The sequence below is a fragment of the Urocitellus parryii genome (assembly GCF_045843805.1).
Source record: "Urocitellus parryii isolate mUroPar1 chromosome 13 unlocalized genomic scaffold, mUroPar1.hap1 SUPER_13_unloc_15, whole genome shotgun sequence".
Taxonomy (NCBI): Eukaryota; Metazoa; Chordata; class Mammalia; order Rodentia; family Sciuridae; genus Urocitellus; species Urocitellus parryii.
Window position 1 is genome coordinate 978,711 of NW_027551767.1, and position 21,087 is coordinate 999,797.

A 21,087-nucleotide genomic window follows, 5' to 3' on the forward strand; every position below is an offset into this window, starting at 1 on the left:
CAGGGGCTTCCTCTGCATGTCCTGATGTAGGTGGGTGTGGGCAGACTGCAGTAGAGCCAGGCTGGATCAAAAAGCGCTTCCTCCCACAAGACACTGGGAAGGAACGTCCCTACACCAAAAACATCTGAAGGCCTGTCAACCAGTGTACCAGCCTTTTCTGTCTGGTTCTGCTGGGTCCCTGGGTCACCTTTCCTTCACGAGCTTCTCTGGACCCACTTCTGTGGACATGAGTGAGACTGACTGAAAGTAAGACAGGATACAAGCTGATGAAGGTGTACTGCAACTGGCCCCTGCCCTGTGATAAAGCTATAGGAACACATGGCTGCCAGAACTTTCTGTCTGGCTCCTTTCCACCAGGACCTATTCCATTCCCTTTCCCCACACTCTGTAACTGCTCCTGAATGGAATTTGGACCTATGCATAAAACAAAGATGTGACGAAAGCTGATTCTTGGCTCTCACCTCTGGTGGCCAGGTGTTGGAGACTTAGGCAAATTTTCAAGGCCTGTTTTGACCAAGTGTGACCGCCTTCCAATACCAACTTCAGGATCTCAGCCCCAGTTATGACATATCTCTACTGCAGGGTCACTCACTACCAGATCAGATGCCCCGGTCTGCATGATTCCAGATATTTCCCCAGGTAAAATGGGCTCCATGTGTATAAATGCTGAATAGACTGACCTGTAACATCTTCTGTGGGCATAGCTTTAATCTCACACTTTCTTCACCTTTAAGGATCAAGGCATCCAAGATAATTCACCTGAATGGTCCATCTGGCCAGCCAACTACTGACTTAACTGTGTGAACTTAACTCTTAATCGTCTGCCACATAGAGGCTCTTCCCTACACATAAAAATCTAAAATACAGAACACTGTCAGGACAAGATATGGACTGTTTCTAATCAAGTGCATTTCCTATGTGAATCAGAACAAAAAACACGTCACTGAAATAAAGTAAAACTATAATCTAAACATTGTTTAAAACAATCCATTTTAATAATCTAAATTATTTACAATACAGTAACATGGATCCTTTTAAAGACATTGGATTTTAAAAAATCACCAAGTGATACTTCAAATAACACATTAAAATATATTAATAAAAAAAATTTCAGTGCTCAAAACTCCCCCCACCCCTGACATGGGACAGCAGGCTCTAGACAAAAGTGCCTAAAATACACGACTTCCCAGTTTGCCCATCACACCAGTTGTTAAGGAAAAAGGTTAATCAACTTGTTTTCAAAATTTCTCCCTATGAAATCTTCCTGAACAGAATGGCGAATCCCAGGACTGTGGCTAAGTGTGGATGATGGACCAAAGCAGAGACCAGACCAGCTGGATACAAATCCCCAAACAGAGGATGCCCCAATCTTCCCACGGAGGCTCATCTGTCTGCCTGTGACTCACTGGTTGTATACAGAGAGCCACCTGGAGCCTCGAGGACGATTTATGTACAGAGTAAAATGCTTTCCACATTCCAAACATCAAAATGGTTCTGTCATTCCCAACAGAGAAAAAAAGAGCCAAATCAGAGTACATCCTTCCCCCTCTGATGAGCTTTTAGAGATGAGTCTTATCAGGAAAACAAGCTCAAAAGAACTCTAGGTCATTCAAACAATGAGACCATCCCTAAATTACTTTCAGCAACCCAGATAATTCCTTTTTGAATTCACATATCTTGAGCCTGACCCTTCTACAGTTTCAACTGTAACTATGCCTGTCTCACCTCAAATAACGTTGCTGGGGTGGATTTGCTGCAGGATTCAGTAAGGAGGGCCTAGGAAGAATGGTCACTGCTTATGGTGACTTTTTAGTCCTCATGACTAGTTTCCTGGGTCCTTTCCACCAGGAGCTGCTCCCTTCCTTTTTACGTAAGCCAGTGCTTATGGTTGGGACTTTAGTCCCATCACCAGTTCCCTCTCTCCCTTGGTCCTCCAAGAAAAGTTGTTTGTCAACATGATAGCTTCTGTTCAACTTCTCAAAGATGCACCCAGTGGAGGTCCTTGAACTTCCTGGATTCACCTTCTACCTGTAAAGCTGTGGGGAGGGCACTGCCTACCCTTTCGGCACAAGTCACTCAGATACTGTTCTTCAAGGACACCTGCCTGGAAGATGGCCACTAGGACAGGGGTAGGATGGCTAACACAGCCAGTTGCCCTTTGTTGACTGTGTAGATACTACAAAGATAAGCATCTTCATTTTTGCACAAACAATCCGGTAACTTAATTGCTTAAAAAAAAAATCAAACCATAAATAAATCTAAATGCTAAACAATTGTCAACTTTACCTATGACTCCTTGGAAGTTGACAACAAAGGAAAAAGAAAAGTCAGGCCCAAATCAAGTTTCTTGACCACAGCTGTCAGAAATTAGCCAGGGGATGGGAGATACCACCAAGAACCTTGGTTCCTTCCTGCCTTGTGCTTTTGTGGGGAGTGTTGGAGTCTCTGCAGATGAAAATTGTGAATCACAAAGATGAATGTCCTTCCTTCAAAGGTGGTGAGTCAGAAATGTTAAAAGGATGACAGCACTGGGTCAATTCATCTTTTTCAGGGTCTGTCCCCTTATCACACAGAGCTTTGCAGCATGTGGATCTGGGAGATCCAGGAAGAGTAAAGGGTAACTATCTGGGGCATATGGTGACCACAGACCCATGCTCCCAGGGCCCTAAGTAGAAAGCTTCCCATTCTAGGAGCAATTGAGATGTGGGTCATTTTACAAACTCAGTCTCACCTTCGGAGACTGAGGTAGGGGAGTGGGGAGGCAAGATCAGCTCAATGTCTTTTCTAAATTCATCTGGAGTCCTCTGGAAGAACTTAATGACTTTCTGTTAGGGTTTATTTGGTTAAGCACTTTGAAAAATTCCACTTTGAACATGTGTAAGCTAGAAAGAAAGTGACATATATGCTTTCATTGAAGTAATTAAAGTCAAAAGGCTGGTCTATCAAGTGTTGTCTGGATCCTGAACGTTTTCTGGGCTTCTCTCTCTCTCAGTGCAACCCACGGGTAACAGATTTGTCATGTGCTTTCAGAATGACCCAGAACTCACAATTCCCCTAGCACTGCTCAGGTCAGCCCCGATCAGTAGGGAAATCACTCTAGAATCTGCCCCTCAGACATGGGGTGACACCGATAACAGGAAGAAGGGTCCTGATGTTCTTGGGAGGCCAATAACCCACTTCTTTTTAGCAGCCTCTCCTGCTCCCATTTAAAAATCCCTGCACCTCCAAGATGAGCAGGGGTATGCCCATTTGTTAGAAAAAGGAGGCAAGAGACTCTGTATTAAAAAACAGAATGGCACAATGGGAATGCTTTAATTGTCACCCACACAGACGAGCGGAAGCTACAGACAAAGAGCCACCACAGATGATGCCCAGAACAGAAGTGAGAATGGCCCAGAACTCTGCCTCTGGTAAAGGTGCCAGGTTTACAGGACTTATTGTGGTGCCCTCACCAGACCCCTCCTCCTCCTCCTCCGTGTCTGCTGGCATCTCCTGCATCTCCTCTGGGGAAGCCTGAGGCCGGCTCGGGTAACTTCTGCTGCCTGAGACAGTCACATGTGCTCAGGACCTCTCACCTGAGGTCTCTGGGTGCTGAACTGGTGTGGAGGTAGCTAGGCCCGGGAGAGAAATGTGGTCACCTGTGTCATCTTCTTCAAAGTCGTTAAGGCAGTACACTTCATCCAGGTCAACATCCAGTGTCCAGAAGCCCTTGGTGACCACACCGGGCCGGGGGTCCAGGATGCCCACAAGGTGAGGCTGGGCCAGCTGCTGCCAGTGGTGAAGGGTGGCAGAACCTTGCAGGAAAAAAAGAGAGAGAGAGAGAGAGAGAGATAGAGAGAGAGAAGGAGGGGGTAAGGGGGAGATTTAGGATGGACTCTAAGATGCTGTGGCAAGGATAACAGCACTGGGACAATTCCTCTTTTTCAGGGTCTGTCCCCTTATCACACAGAGCTTTGCAACATGTGGATCTGGGAGATCCAGGAAGAGTAATGATGCTTAGTGTGAACCCAGGGTAGGGCCTAGCCTGCTCTGGGACTGCAGAAGGCATATCATTATAGCTGCCTTAACCCTTCCTGCTGTGAAATAGTCACTAATCCCCACCACACCCAGAGGGGGCACCAATTTATGCAATCAAACTTTTACTTGGGAGGGGGGTACTAGGGGTTGAACCCACGGCATCACACATGTCAGACAAAAGCTCTATCACCGAGCAACACTCCCAGCTTCTTAATTTTTATTTTAAAACAGGGTCTTGCTAAGTTGCCCAGGCTGACCTCAAACTTGCAAACCTCCTTCAGCCTCCTGAGTATCTGGTATTATAGGTGTGCACCACCATGCTGGGCTCAAACAATTTTTTAAGTATAATGTTACACTGTATGTCAAGGAGGTTTGGTGATGCTCTTTATTTTAATCAACCAATGCCAACGCCCCAAACCAACACAGCATCATTTTACAAATACAAGAGGGAAAAAACATGGGGCTGGGGGTGCATATATACCAATTTCGTGCCAAATACAGACCGCTGGGAACAAGGAAGGCTGAGACTATACAAAATCCACCCCGGGAGACACACAAAGAAAAGCAAAAGGCAATTAAAGCACATGGAGGTAAGTGATAGTCTGATTGTCACCTCCTTTACTTGGGTTTTCTGCATTCTGCCAGCAACCTTGAAAGGCTGCAGGGTTAGGGAGGGGGAACTGGGTGGAGAGAGGTGTGATTTAAGAACACGGTAAGTCTGCACAGAGGTCTAAAGCCGAGCAGCCAATTTCTTCAGTGACACCAGACCCTGGGACTCAGATGACATTGTGGAAGGTCTGTAATAACACCGGCATGTGTCTTTGAGGACTTCAAGGTGTCCCAGGTGCGGTACAAAGATAAGTGTTCCAAGGCCAAGCATGCTTGGGAAACCTAGGTTCAGAGGTGTGTTTGGGGAAGAACATCTCAGAACATCTCACCACCTGCTCTGGTGGCCTGAGTTTCTGCCCAGCCTATTTGATAGAACAAGCCTTTTCTCCCCTTGAAACACTTAGTCATGCCTCACATGAAACCAGCGCTCTGGGGACAGCCTGGGAGACTGGGAGTTCAGGATCTACTATATAAGGACAGGAGTCACCCAAACACAGCCACACAAATAAATACCCAATGCTCAAGACAGAGGTGTTTAGAGAGGCATTGAAAGTGCTCTTAGATACCCACCTCAAGATCTGCCCCAGCCCTATATGTGCACAGGTAGGAAGGCCACCCACTTAACCTGCATCTACTGACTATAAATTAAAAAATATTCTACGTGCAAAAAAGGAAAAAGATAACACAGAGGTGAGCATAACAAAAGAAGTTATATCCCAGACCTGTCAGAACATCTAAAGCAATTGTTGTCAACTGGGGACAATTCTGCCTGCCCCCCTAGGGATCAGTTGTCCAAGTCTGGAGACATTTTTGGTTGTCACAACTGTGAAGGGAGAGAAGGATGCTTATGACACTTCGTGGGCAGAGGTCAGAGATGGTGCTGAACATCCTAAACTGCACAGGACAGTTCCACCACAAAGAATGATCCAGTCCCAAATGTCACCAGCGATGAGACTGAGAAGCCCTGTTCTGGAGCTGTGGTTCTTAATGTTCAGATCTCCTGAGAATCTGAAGGAGGCCACAGACCCTAAAGGGAGTTCATGTGCCAGCAACGCTACGCAGATATGGTCAGGGGTTCAGGGGGATCCCAAGTGCCCAGTGCTACAGCATCTGTTTTATAAAGCTACCTTGTATCGAGACACATCTGCACGCCTGTCTCAGTGTTTTGACATGCATCATATCAACTAAATGGTTTTACATATGAGTCCATTAATTCACTCCTCAAAACCACCCTAGGCAGCAAGAATTATCACTCACTCACACATGCCAGGTGGAAAATGGAGCATTCCTGAAGTTTGATGATTTTTCAAAATCAATTAGTTATTGCAGAGCCAGGATTCAGTGACAAAGGCCAGGTTCTTACACTGCCCCCTCCCTAATGTACAGGTCTGAGAACAAGCCAGGGCATCAGTGTTCTGGCCAGGAAGCCGGGCAAGGTGAGCAGCAGTGGCTGGCTCCCAGCTGCATTAAAAAGTCAACAGCAAAATTCCCAGGTGGGTGTCTAGGTCCCAGCAGGAGACCCACACGTTCCTGTGGGGGCCAGGGGCTTCTCTGCCACTATTGGGACTCCCATTTATACTATCCAAGGGCCCACTGACTGTGCCGGCACATTTCCTAGCAATAAAACAGTACCAGGGAGAAGACTTAAGCCACTGTCATGTCTAACTTGGGACTGCACCCTAGGGTCTTAAATGATGACAAGAAATTCCCAGTACAACATGTCCATGTCTCCTCGACCTGTGGAAGGGAGGCCAAGAGACTCTGGAAAGTGAAGAACAGTGGAACGGAAGTGTCAGCTTTCCTCATTCCTCCTAAAAGGAGCTCAGGATGCTTAAAATCCACTGGGAAAGGACCCAGGGAAGCTGGAGGACTAAGCCCTAGAAAGAGTCCCATAGGCTTGGATCTTCCACCTGTTTCATAGGTTACCCCTCACCCACCCACCCATGGATGGGGCTCTAGAAATGAGGCTACAGTGGGTCTTTTGTTTGGATTTAAGGAGGCTACAGAAATGCATGGAATTAATCCATTCCCTGAAACCACATAGCCTAAGAAACTCCGTACAATTTCCCCTGAAATATGCTGAATGGTGTATCATACTTCAATTTTTACCCCGTGCCTTGGGCATCCCCTACTCACATAAGAATAGTCGACCTCTACTGACCACTTAAGTGTCAAACACTCTTCTGAGAGGTCTATGTCTATAACTTGTTTAGTTTTCACGATAACCCTGTCATCTCTATTTTACAGACAAGGACACTGAGCACAGGGAAGTAAAAGTAACTTCCAGAAGGCACACAGGTGGCAAGCAGCTCATCCGGGCCTGAGACGGGGAACGTGTCCATTCTCTTAATCATGTAGAAGGCCTCTCAGCAATGAGGCAGCCTCATATATGTAAAGCCTCAGGAGTCTAGAAAATAATGTCCCTGAATGGGCTTGCCAGTCCCCACGCAGGCGTTTTATATGCTGCACAAGTGACTCCTGGTGAAAGCCATCTCCAGCCCAACTGTTCAATTTCAGTTATGCCAGGCTGTGGGGCTCAGGAACCCTTTACTCCTTGCTAGTTTTCAGGCTCCAGCAGGGTTTGCTGAACCTAGCACCTGTGCAGAACACCTCCTACCTCCCAGACCTGCCACATCCCCAGCCAGAACCAACACCTAGGAATTCTATCCATCTCCTGGCTGCCTGAAGTCTTTCATGTGATACAAGGAGGCATGAAAATTAAAGAGTAAACATGAATCACATATTCAGAGCTGATCCCAGGTTGCCAATTTCCTAGGCCTCTTTTTTTCCAGTTCACTACCTTGCCTAGCTTCCTTTACAGAGCAGGAGAAGCACTGTGCTATTAGCTAATATCACCTAGGACCTAGGACCTGCTTACTCTTCTCACCCTCATGATTATAGGCTTGGGAAAGAGGCAAACTTTGAGTTCCTGGTTGGCACCAAAACCAAAGAGTTTTCTACAGAACAAGGGTGTGGAGAGCAGGGAAAACATAATTATGGTCACAGCCCCCTTCCCTCTGTCTGCTTTCTTCCACACCCCACTGTTTTATCTGAAAAGTTTTCCTCTAAAGAGAAGAAAACCAAATCTACTATGTCAAAGGAGCATTGGGGCTTAAAAGTCAGAATAAAACCTGCAGGATAACACACAGCTTAGAAGTGTATGCTTTCCCTCATTACATAGTAAGTTGTTTCTTTGGAAGTATCGCCTCATTTATAATGAATCAGAAAGAAGAACAAAACAGAGGGAAGAAATACCACCTTCCTCAGTCTTTTTAACACTGATTTATCCCTCTTTCCAGTTGGAATATTTTGTTTGTTCTTTTACCTGCTTAAAACTCATAAGATGCAGACCTAAGAGTGCTAGGCTAGCATTCTTAAACATCTAGCTCAGCTATTTCAGTTGACACAATAAGCAGATGGCAAGATTAATCAAATGGGTAAGAAATGGTCTGTCTTCTAAGATCCCACCTAGCACTCTCCAAGGGCTTCAGCCTAGATGCCTTCACCTAGGCTGGTAGATGGAGATCAAGGGAATCCTGTCAGGTTCTCATCTGGGTCAATGGAAAAGGATAATGTAGGAAAATGATCCCAGTACAATGCTGGCCCAGGTCTCAACACTGATACCTGGGCCCTTGAGACCTGAGATGCTGGAACTAGAGTAAATTGGAGGTGCCTAAGTTTTAATAAGTATCTGTTGGGTGCTAGGCACAATACAAAACACACTGCATTAACTCTTCACCACAATCTATTTAACGACTATAAGCCTATTTCACAAATAAGGAAAACAGCTAAATAGATGGGTTATCTTATCAAATACTATAGTTACAGGGTACAGAAGCTAAGCTTCAGGCAGACTTCTATGTCACATCCCCCCTTATCAAATTAAACACAGTAACACAACAATTATAGAAGGAGTAATAAAATATTGCTTGTATTTTAAACAGCTAAGAAATTAGAGAACTACAAAATGGAGCCCAAAGGATCTTTATCATGAGGATGAGTTACAGGGTGTAGTGATAAGACATGACTTTTTAATGGTAGTAATTTAGCTTCTTGGGAACAGGGTGCTACAAATGAAATTTTTCTTGCATATCAAGTGGGATTTTCTCTTATTCTATTAACTTATCACAAAAATATTTCTAAGTCAGAGGTTAGAAGAAATAAAGATGAATTGGTCAAAATAAATTTTTAAAAATCTCATCCTGCAATATACTTGGGAAATTAATCCAAAAAACATATTCTTAGATGATCCAATGAAACACAGTAAAATAAAGAAAGGAAAGGATAGAGATGATAACATCCAATGATCTTTGAGAGACAAAGGAAGGAAAAGAAAAGAAAGGCAGAAAGGAAAATTGCAGAAATGGAAGATTTTATTGAAAGGAAAACAGACATAATTGAAAATCAGAAAACAATTGCCAAGCTTACAACTGAATAAATAATTTAAAAAAAAGAATGAGCCATCCCTTTTCTGAAATCTAGAAAGGCCTTAAATTATACAATTAAAAATTACCATGGAGACAAAAAACAGCCCATTTTCTTCCCTCCTTTGGAAAATAAAGGATTTTGTTATGTCTTGAATCTTTAACAAGCACAACCTAATTTTACAGCCTGCATTTTCAACAGGGAAAAAACAGATGTCTTTGAGGTGAGAAAAATTATTCTCCTTTTAGGCACAGAATATATATTTTTATATTTGACATATATCTACATATAGATTATATATGGAGTACATAAATGATATTTCTGTGATATTAAAATTGCATGGTGGGTGCAATTAGGTAAAAGTGTCTAAAAATGGTTCTTAAAGAGGTAATAAATGTTGAGAAGTATTGACTCACAGAAATTTTGGCTTTGCATCAGAAATATAATGCAGAATTCTAAAACACCTTCTCAAAGTCTCTGTGGGTTTCCACACTAAAGGAGTAAAAAATGAAAACTACAAATATGGTGGCTCTTGGCAGGTAGCAGTAGACACAGGGAAAATGTTTTATAATACCCAAAGCAAAAAATGAAAAAAGGAGAAAGAAAACAAAAGCTGAGTTTTTCCATGAGTCTAATCAACCAAGAAGCCCTGACACTAAAAAGTGAACTGCCCCTGCAAAAGGGTGGCTTAAACTAGAGAGCTACAAAGCTCACTGGCCTACACAGCTACCCTTTCCTGGTCACCAAACAGCAGACTCTAGGAGTCTTGCTCAGAACACTGCATCTGTAGAAAGCCATACTCTTTGTATGACGATCAAATCAGAACACATGAGCCCACAGATCATTTTCACGTGGTTATTGAAAAAGAAAAAAGAAAAAAAAATTATGGTAGTTGCTTGGCACTACTCCTTGATGGCAAAATGTCTAACAAGTGAAAGTGTGAGCTCCCTATATTCCTCAGGCATAGCTAATGATTTTCGGGGTCTGTCGGCAGTGCCTCTGCCTCTCCAAAAGGTCTCATATCTAAGGCACTAAGGCAAAAGCAAGAGAATTAGAAGGCTACTATGTGCATCTCCCTGGAGTTACTTCGGTGGCCGGGGCATGCACTGCCAAACCCACTGAGACAGCAACAAGGCCAGGTTATGGGCCACCCTCAGAGGAACTCGCCAGCAGCGTGGGTGGCTGTCACGGAAGAAAAAGGAGTAGGTGTGGCAGCGGTGGCCACGCCTACTGTGGTGGATGAGGGACCACAGGGAGTTGCTCAGGAGGACAGAGAGGGGCCATGGCCCCTTGCGATCACCTTCCAGCGGCTTGACGATCTGCAGCTTCTCGGGCAGGTAGGAGCGGCTGGTGAAGGACATGCCCAAGAAGCCAGTGAACTCAGAGCAGCGCGAGTGCGTGCCCAGCGACATGATGCTCTCGGTGGGCGTGAGGGAGCCGCTGCGCAGCTCGCCCTTCTCCGCCAGCTCCCGCAGCTTCCTCTCCTGCTCCTCCTCGAAGAACCTCCGCTCTGACAGGTAGTTCTCCAGGCGGAGGGACAGCCTCCACAGGGCTGTCTCCAGGTCATGGGAGCCGGGCGTGCCTGGTGTGCCTGGCTTCTTGCTCCGCTCCTCGTTCCTGCAAGAAGAAATGCCATGAGGGTGCAGTGGGGCAGCCGGCAGGACTGCTGAGGTGGGACAGACCCAGAGGACAGCTCCAGGGCGGGCAGCTTGGCTCTGCACGCAGGACTAAGGAAACCAAGGCCAGCGGCTGAAATGGAGGCAAGAATGGAGAAACAAATGCCTGTCGCCAAGAACTACTTCACTCTGTGGGTGTGAATTAGTGTTTTTTTCAGAAGGGCCATGGCACTAGGGTAGAATGAAAACTGAAGTAAAATTCACCCCCTAGTAGCATCTCCCTCCTGAGCCTGCAGGAAGAAACCTTCCATAGGCTGCAGTTCCTCTCTACCAGAAGGGCAGCCACTAGTTCAAGAGCGGCTTCTCTTTCCTCTTGAATTAAAGGAGCTGAATTTTAACTCTAAAGGAAATCAGCTCTGATCAAGGAGCTTCTCATCTGTCTTACTCTGTTGGTCCAGAAGAATCAGTTTTGATAAATAAGAGGACAAGGGTGTAGAAAGTAGGCAGTGCAGGGTTGGGGGAAGGATCTGCAGAGCTTCAGGCCAGGGAGGAACTGACCACTGCACAAAGTGCCCAACCTACAGACCCACAACATGGCAGACATTTGCTAGGTGACTGGGATGCCTGCACCCCACCTCCACAACAAACAAGACAGAGAGCCTGAGTCCTAAGCATTTTCAACATTCAACTACAAAGGGGTTCACAAAACAAATGTCAGTGATGATTAATGGAAAAACATATTTATCAATCCTCTTCTTCAACAGAAAAGCATCAACTTGTTACACCTCTTTCAAATGGGTAAAATATCAGTCTCAAGGATAAGGATGAGCTTGGTGGGTTTGTAGAATGTATTTGGAGAAGTACAGGTCTAATTTTCTAGGAAATTCTTATCAAGCTCCCTCTGATGACTAATGAGCCTGTGGTTCAACCCATACTACCTCTCTTCTATCCAAAACAGACACAGAAAACTCCCAGCTCACTCACCCCAGATCTGCTGCTTCAGTTTCCAAGATAATGCTGTTGGTCTTGTTATCAAGGACAACATTGCCAACATCACTGCCATAGAAGCTGGACCGGGGGGTGCTGACACAGCTGGACAGGAGGGAGTTCATGGCTGAGGACTGGTTGGAGCCAGGGATGTTCATAGGAGAAGGGGTCAGTGACCTCTGCTTGACAACCTGGTTGATGTTTGTCACAGTCTCAAAGACACGCTTCTGGTGACTGCAGAGAACACACAACATCCATGAGTAAGCAAGTTAGATCTCCCACAAAAGACCAGCAGATGGCCCACAAAGACACCTGGCCCTCAAGAAACCCCTGAGCAGCCTACTATATCCTGTGCTTTCAACATCTTTCTTAGGGTGTTGGGTGCCTCCTTCATAAAGTGAAACCAGAAGACTCAACACTCACTGATTCCAAGACTGTAATGCACAGTTGAATACTAAAGGTGATACTAGCAAAGGTGACATTGCTTTTCATGTCCCGAAAGCTTGACCTACAAGTAAAAACACTTAAGTATAACTTGTGTTGGGCTGGGGTTGTGGCTCAGTGGTAGAGCACTTGCCTAGCACATGTGAGGCCCTGGGTTCGAGCCTCAACACCACATAAAAAAATAAATAAATAAAACAAAAGCATTGTGTCTGGCTACAACAACAACAAAAAAAGTAAAACTTATGTCTCCTAGCAACCACTCTTCTTTCATAATATCCACTCTAAAGCAGGCTCTAGGAGGGCAGTGTTCACTATTGAGCACTGAAACAGCAACAAGGCCAGGTTATGGGCCACCCATAATCCTGGCTATGCTATCTCAGTGCAGCTCAATAAATCTTTGTAAAAGGAATATTTATTGACCATTCCTATTAAAAAAAAAAAGCAAGACCCCAAATCAGTCTTAAATTTCCGGAATGAAATGATAAATATCAGATTTTTCTATTTTCACAAACAGCTATTTCTAAGAGCAGAACCACACTTTGATGCTAATTCATTCTCTTTTGAGGAGAAAAGGGTAGATATGTTCCATAATGGCATTTCCTTTGGGGCCACAGTGGGCTTCCTTCGCATGAAGTCCTTTGGACACTGATACACCCAGGGTCCCATTAAAGATCTGTCTGGGGAGTATGGATACAGAGAAAACACCACAAAACCTGGTCTACAGGTTCCTTATAATAAGCACCTTGGAGCAGGCCAAGCACCAGATCTTAAGTTAGGAAGAGAGATGTTGAAGCTGATGTCCATACATGCATCCAGAAAGGAATTTGAAGCCTTGCTCACACCACTGAAGAGCCCTCTGCACATAGTGGGGTCATAGTGGGGCTTGATAAATATTTGTAGAACAAATATTTGTTGACCGAGCCTATATGCGCGTCAGGTCCTGGGTTTGATCCTCAACACCACATACAAATAAATAAATAATAAAATAAAGGTATTTAAAAAAAAGCAAGACTTAAAATTGATCTTAAATTTGTACAATGAGAGGATAAATATCCAATTTCTTTTTTTTAGAAACTGCTATTTCTAAGAGCAGAATCATACTTCAATGCTTCACCTCTTCTTTTCCAACTTTCTAGAAGTTTGTAATATATCTTCACAACCTCTCAAGAGGAGATGTTAACTGCATTCTCTTATGTCCCTTTATCACCTGGGAAGGACCACAGTCATTACTGTTGATACCTAAGACCTACACACATGCTAGATTTTGAGCACCATGGATCACAAGTCATTCTCTGGGAGATTTAGCGCTATAAAAGTGGTTTAGAGTCTCTATGTAGACCACTGGATTGTGGGCACTATCATCTCTAGGCCTCTGTCCTTAACCTCCCCTGGCCTCCCACAAGGGAAGGCCCTCTCCCCACCAACCCACCCACCTTCTCTATGAAAGGCATGATTCCTGTTCCACTAGGAGCCTTGCATTTGCTCCCAAGCAGACCCCAAACATAAGTTCTTGCTAGTTTTCTGAACAGCTCACTCATTTCTCTTTCTACCTAGGTTGTGAGCTTTGGGATGAGGGAAGAGCCAGTCAACGATGACTTCTCACTTCCCCAGTGGTCCAGGCTCCAAGCTGAGACTCAACAATATAGACTGCCTGATGGAACCCCCTCTCCTATACCACCCACTGCTCCTCGCTATTTGAGGAAGAACCTAACACAGTCCCTCCTCACAGTGATGTGGCAGATGCCCATGGGGTCACATGTGTTCAGAAAAGCAGCTGCTGAGCACCAGGGGAAGACATGGAGGTAGGACAACCTAAGGGGAGGGCTAACTCCACGCTAACCCACAGAACTTTTGGCAGTGATGGAATGTCCTCTATACTGTCAACATGATGGCCACTAGCCTAGCACTTGAAATGTGGCCAGTATGACTGAAGACTGACTTTTTAATTGTACTTAATTTTAATTATTTAAATTTACATAGTCAGGTGTGGCCAGTGCTTCCCAGCGGGCAGTGCATGGAATCTCCTGGGCATCATCTCCTGGGCCCCATGGTCCGCAGGGACACTCCAGTCTGAAGCTGAACCAAGTGTGGAGACGGCAGAGGAGCCAGCAGGAAGCTCCATAAGTAAAGGGCTAGTGAGCTTGTTTTCAATCCTAACTCACAAATAAGCCATTTTACTTCATAATTACCACCCACAGATTGCCATAAGCATAAGCCTTGTTGAAGGGCTTCCCTAGGTGAGTCTGAGGTCTGTTAAGGTGAGGATATTTTTCTTAAGACTTCTATTCACCATGTGGTTTATATCCAGAGTTCTGTGGAAAAGAGAGAAAGAAGGGACCTTTGTATACCCTAAGAAAAATGAGATACCAAACTACTAATTTCAAAACCATGCTGGGGCAAGTCATAAGTGGGCTCCATGACATTTTGGAGCCATGACCCCCCTCTAATCTAGCAATCCAGGGAAACCTATGGATGCCTTTTCAGAATACAGTTTTTTAAAAAAATAAAATAATTAGGACTATAACGAAGACAAATTATTTACTTATGTATGTATTTGGGTTCAGGAATGATAACTGATTTTGACATGGAGATTAGTTAGCATCACTGATATTTTGAGGCATCTGTGACAACTGGTATTGCTATATAAATACCTATGATTTCTACTGGTCATAGATGGTGTTCACATCACTGTGGCTTGTTGCTTATCTTCATGGAGGAAGGAAATACTGAATACAGTTAGGGATTAATGAAAATAACACATGATTTTCCCTCCAAGTTCACAGGCCTCCTGAATTCCATCTGTGGATCCTAGATTAAGAAATCCTGCCATAAGGCAAAAGAACTGGGAACACCATTACACAAACTACTACTCGCTGTTTTATTCTACAATTAGAATGGCAGGGAGCGAAAGAGACAGAGCTGGGCATTCTGCTCCAGAAACAGTCATGGTATGATCTTTAGAACTGTTTTAAATACCTTCAATGCATAACGCACTTTAAAAATAGCCATCTTCAAAAACTGGGCTTGCCAACAACTACAGAAAAAAACAAACAAAAGCTTTACATCAGCAAATATGAAAGCTGAGACTCCTTCCAGAAGGAAAAAAAAATGAAGTATGTGTTTTCAATTCAACTTTTCCCTTACAATGGTTTGGTTTTCAAAGACAGATTTGTCCTTGAGAGCTGGAGAGGCAGTCGAGTGAATCCAGGTACTTACAAAACAAGACAGCCCCAGGAGCTCACTACATCAGACTGAGAAGCCAGGAGAGAAGGAAACCCAGGCAAGAAGCCTGCAGAGCTACACAGGCCAGGGGGAAGCCTCAAGCAGTTACTGCTAGATTGGGAAACTTGGGGGACAAAATATTCTTTGCTTTTATTAATCATCCATCTGCCCCTTAGAAAACTGACTCTTAACATTTTTCTTTTTGGTTTCCCTTACATTTCAATAAAGTTGTTTTTTTTTAAATTTTTATTGTTTTTTAGTTGCAGATGAATACAATACCTTTATTTATTTTTATGTGGTACTGAGGATCAAACCCAGTGCCTCACACGTGCCAGGCAAGCGCTCTACTACTGAACCCCAGCCCCAGCCCCTCAATCAAGTTTTTAAGAGAGAAAGGGAGAAAGGGTCTGAGGTTGTGCCTAGCATGTGCGAGGCACTGGGTTTGATTCTCAGAACCACATATAAATAAATAAATAAATAAATAAATAAATAAATGATCCATCAACAACTAAAAAATATTTTTAAAAAAAGAGAAAGAAAGAAAGGCAGAGAAAGGTCTAGTCTGACTCTAATATGTAAAAGCAAAGAAGAGAGATCAGGATTTAGGAAGAAGACCCAACAGAGCGGGGAATGGCAGGATAGTGTCCTCCAGGGTCAGCAATGGGACAAAAAAGGGAAAAAGCTCAAGAAAAGGGGGACCAAAACCAGAAGGGAATTGGTTTTACAAACTTATATAGTCATCTATTTTTATCTCATTGAGATGAGCTTCTTTCCAAATCTCTTCTCACCTCAGAGAGAATTTGGTATTTCATCAAATCATGAAAATGAAGACTGAATATAAAGAAGTTCTTGATAGTTTGTTGTTTAGGCCTTCTATTCATCAATCATCCATTCATCCATCATCCTTTCATCCATCTATGCTTCCTTCAGCCATCATCTATCCATTCAGCCCACCAGCCAGCCAGCCATCATCCATCTGTCCATCCGTCCATCCATTCATCATCTGTCCACCCATCCATTTCACCCACCCACCGTAATTCAGCATCTATTAAGGATCTACAATACTACAACATACAAATTGCTGTGTTTGGTACAGAGTATTAAAGAGAGGAAGGGAGAGAAGAATATTACTAATAAGACATTCCTCTCCCCTTCCAGGGATTTATACTGATAGAAGATAAAAAAAGTAAGCTGATTTCCCTATAACCAAATGCCATGTAGAAATGACCAAACAAGGAGCTTAACCCTAATGCTGTCCAGAGAGATTAACCTCCTGAAAAATCCCCTTCTCTACCACATTCCCCCTAAAGCACCAACATGAAACAAATTAAGTGAGGCTAAAGGAATAAGGTTGTGTGAAAATAGTATGAGAAAAACAACAACAAAACAAGAAAAATTTTTTAGAGATCACAGACACTGAAAGTCACCAAGAGAATGATTCATAAGTATACAGAGATCCAACAGAACTGTATGGAACTTTAAGAATTGTGGAATGTACTTTTGGAGCCAAAAGAAATAACACATACTCTAATAAGGTCAGAAAAAAAGTCATGTAGAAAATACATCTAAGTAAATAAGTTGATAGTAAATTTATGTTTTAATGGCAGGAGTAGGAAAGACAACAGATTTAGAGGGATGGAAAATAAAGCAACAATCTGTCTTATGCAGTTAAGAAGACATCTACTGGCCTCACTTGCCCTTGACTGTGAAATAAGAGGCTAAGTATAAACGCCCAACTCCAGTGCTCACAATATCAGGCACCACGGCCATCCTACCCGACAAGCCTCCCTGTGGGTGGGAAGAGGGGTGCTGGGAAGAAAGCACCAGCTCACCATGGGAAACAGGCCCAGTGAGTGGTAGCGCCGGGACATGGCATTGGGCATGGTTTTGTTCCTGAGGTTCTTCAGCTCTTCCTGCGCTTCGTGAAGCATCTCCATGCACTCTGCGTACTTGTCCTCCAGCTCACGAAGCTAGAGAAGACCAAGAAAGATGCAGAGGGTCAGGACCTCGTGAGTAGTTGGGCGCATGCCCCCCACAAGAGCCAGAAACACACATGCAATCTAACCAGGCCTCCAGTGTGGAACAGCTGCCCTGCTGGCCAAATAGCAAAAACTCTCAAGATTGGTTTTTCTTTAACTTTTAGTTAGAGTGAATCTACAGTCTCAAAAATCTCCTAAAATACCAACAATGAGCAATGCAGATAAAACAACCTTAAATGAACAGAAAAGCAAACCAGCATACCCTGCTTCAAGGCATATCCTTGAACAGGCTCCTCTCAAGCCATATGTTGCATGGTTTACACTGGTGAGCATTTACAGAGCCAAGATTTAGCAGGGGCCAGGCCCTGGGCTGGTGTGGAACATGGCCTCCCTGTGTTCACAACCAGCTACAGGGGCAGCAGGCACAGAACCGAGGTGAAAGCTATATTAAAGTCAATATAAAAACAGTTGTTCCTCAGCAACTTAGTGAGATCCAGTCTCAAAATGAAAAGTAAAAAGGGCTGGGGATGTGGCTCAGTGGTTAAGCACTTCTGGGTTCGACCCCTAGTACAAACAACAACACCAACAATAAAAACAGTTGTTACCATGGACATGAACAAAGCCTGTCAAGTTCTACCTTCACTGGAACCAAAAGCCCTCAAGAGGTAAGGGAGACACACCCACCTCGGCTGTGAGCTGCCGCTGGGCATCCTTGGCATCTCCCAGGTGTTGGACGAGTTCCTCATTTTCCACTGCACACTAAAACACAGCAAAGACACGTAAGTAGACACCAGATAAGCCCAACTCTTCCCCTCATTACCTGATCCATTAGGACCCCATCCCCTTTCTACAATGAAATGTGTTATCTCAAACTGGAGTAAAATTTTGTCTTATATAATTTTGAAGGTCTTACAGTCCAATTTCCACTCCCTACCTCCAATGTAAAGGCTGCTTTCTAGAAGCCAGTCTCTCTCCTTCCTTCCATCTTTCTTCTTTTTCTCTCTCTGTTTCTTTCTTTCCCCTTTTCATTTTTCCAAAATTATTTAGCCTCTCACAGCAAAGGTTTCATATGGGAAACAAAAACTGTTTTTTGCCATTTCACTTAATCCTCAAGGGGCTACTTGTACTGCACAACATACTTGGTGCACTGAGTCCAAACAAATACTAGGCAGGTGATTAAATTAAAGTTCAGAACTTCACATCAACAGCACCTTTTAATTTTATTTTATTTTCTAAATAATGTCCTCCTGTGGGATTTCTCATTGGCCAAACTCCCACAAGGACAGTCATAACTGCATTGTAAATTATCTAAGTTGAGTTCATTGAAAAATAAGAATTGAAATCCATTTAATTACAATAAGTGAGGAATGGATACACAACAAGTAATGTCTACAATAGTCCATCCTTTGACTACCCAACATCATCTATATAACTCTTCATGACCATAGAGCGAACTCCCATCCTTACCCCAAAGCTCATCAAAGTACTGAATCTACCTCAAAGTGGAGACCTCTGGATGAAGAGCACTGTGCTTCATCAGGTCTCAATTTAGATTCTAGGGAACTGGTAACTTAGACACTTTCAAATACATGCCCTGAGCACATAATATAAAAGTACTGAGAAATAATAATAATAATAATAATAATAATAATAATACCACCTCCCATTAAGGAAAGAAGAGGAAGGAAAACATAGAGTGGCAGAAGTAGAAGAAAGTAGAATTGGGCAGGAAGAGAAAAATTTCTTGTTTTGTAAGTACAGTAACTCTCATTACCCTGGCCTCTGGCCTCTGGAGGAATGTTACTTCTCTAATTAATTAGTATGGTCACATCTAGGAATGTCACACTCAGAGGAGGATGTACTCATGGAAGGCTGCTCCACTCTAGTAACCCAATTCCTGCTGATGTAAATTTGGGTGCTGGGATTGCACTGAGGACTGAACAACCACAGGCTATTGTCAAGCATAATTACTGTGGCCAGTATATTAGCTTCTAATGAATTCCTGCAGCACCTTTTTTGATGAATTCTATTAATCTGTAGATTATTTTCAGGAGGTAAGAGGTTATGAAAAGACCCTTTGCCAACTCAGGGCCACAAGACATTTTATTACTGAATCCACTAAGCTTTTTCTCCAAAGGGGCAGCACACACTCTTCTAGAGTGATAGCCCCTTCCCATCTTGGCACAACCACTGTGGTGTTAGCCAGAGTGACAGAAGCCTTACAGCTTTTGCCTTTTTCTGCAAGTCGACAATCTGTGACAGCAGGTGCGTGATCTCCTCTTGCTGGCGGGCAGCATCTTCAGTCTTCTTGGCCAGCTCCTCTGAGATGCTGGCAATCTGCACGTTTGCATCCCCTTTGACAAAGAAATGACAAAGAGTAAGAGAGAAAACTACACACACAGACCAGAGAGAGTGGTTTCCTGGTGGTTCACACATGAAAACCCATCTTTATGGGGAGGAGTACAGAGGGTACATGATGAAGGGATGCATAGTGACTGTGTTCTTCCATGGTGAAGCAAAGTGGCTTCTCAGGACTCAGTCAGTCATGAGAAGGAACATGATCTTCCCATGGGCTGTCATCCTGGGCTCAGTGCAAGGGCCTAACCCCACTGATCAAGTCTGTCTCCTCAGAGCCAATCAGGCAGGCACTGGGAGTCAGCCAGGAGGAGACACCCCAAACATGGTACATCTGGCCAAATCTCAACATTCCACACATGAATGGATCCATGTCACCAACAGGAAGCCCTGCTACATGCACCTTGTTCTAGAAATCCCAGTTGCTGATGCATACTATAATTCCCTTTGGTTTTCATTCCTATTCAGACATAACCCATTTTATAAGACTTAAACATGGGGTATGGTTCATTTGCTTAGAATTTTGATGAAATGCAAAAGATTCTATTTGCCCTTTTATCTTACCTTGCAAACTTACAATGGAGAAAATGGTAGGGGGGTACTTATTTGCAAAACTGAGAACTTGGGCCTCAATTTTCACAAATCAAATCACTAAAAAGCAGTTTTCTTCATATTCTCAAGCCAGATTTCTGTATCTGAGCCAAACTTTGGCATTTAATAATTCTAATATTCCAGCAGAAAGCCAAAATTAAATATCCCTTTCAGAAGAAACTGAGATAATATATGGTTAATGGCCTAGAACCCAATTCACAAATGGGGAGGGGGTGCCATACAAGGTCAGGTCTCGTTTCACTGATTTCAGGCTGGCAGGGAGCCTGCTCTTCATCAAGGAAGATACAAAGCCATTGGGTCATGACAATGGGAGATACAAGGAAGTAGAAGCTGGGGTGGGGGTTGGGAGCGAGTGGGCAGGGGACATACTCAGCTCCTTCACACAGTCGTTGACCAGCTGCTGCTCCTTCTCTTCGTAGGTGATGGTTTCTGTCTTTAGCTGGCAGGCCTGTAGAAAAGGCTCAGGTCAGGGCCCAGCACTCACACTGCACTGTGACTTGCCATGCGCGTGAGGGCGAGGCATGGAGCAGGGGCAAACCCGAGTCTGGGAAGTGCTGGTCAGTATCTCTTCACCTGTCATTAGTTAGGCCCTCAAGTACAAAACATTTCCTACTTAGTTAAGGGGACACTCTCAAAGCAGAAAATTGAAAAACACACACCACTAGATGGCGCTACACAAAGCCAGCACCGAAAGGCCACACAGCAAGCTCTGTAAGATTCTGCAGGAGGGTCTGCCTGTTCATTTGTCTGTCCAGCTCATAGATACAGACACTGCTGTGGCTCTCACAGTGCCTAAGACCCTGCCCTGCCTATGGCAGGCA

At 44.0% G+C, this 21,087-nt stretch overlaps 1 protein-coding gene across 1 annotated transcript in view; it reads right to left on the reverse strand.

Moving 5' to 3' along the window:
• LOC144251389 (trafficking kinesin-binding protein 1-like) overlaps nucleotides 1–21,087 on the reverse strand; it is a 49,519-nt gene that overhangs the window by 9,125 nt on the left and 19,307 nt on the right. Inside the window, 7 exon segments of the mRNA XM_077794345.1 lie at nucleotides 3,576–3,794; nucleotides 10,352–10,668; nucleotides 11,652–11,888; nucleotides 17,145–17,290; nucleotides 17,984–18,058; nucleotides 19,523–19,653; nucleotides 20,636–20,714. Of these exon segments, the coding sequence (XP_077650471.1) occupies nucleotides 3,576–3,794; nucleotides 10,352–10,668; nucleotides 11,652–11,888; nucleotides 17,145–17,290; nucleotides 17,984–18,058; nucleotides 19,523–19,653; nucleotides 20,636–20,714 (1,204 nt within the window).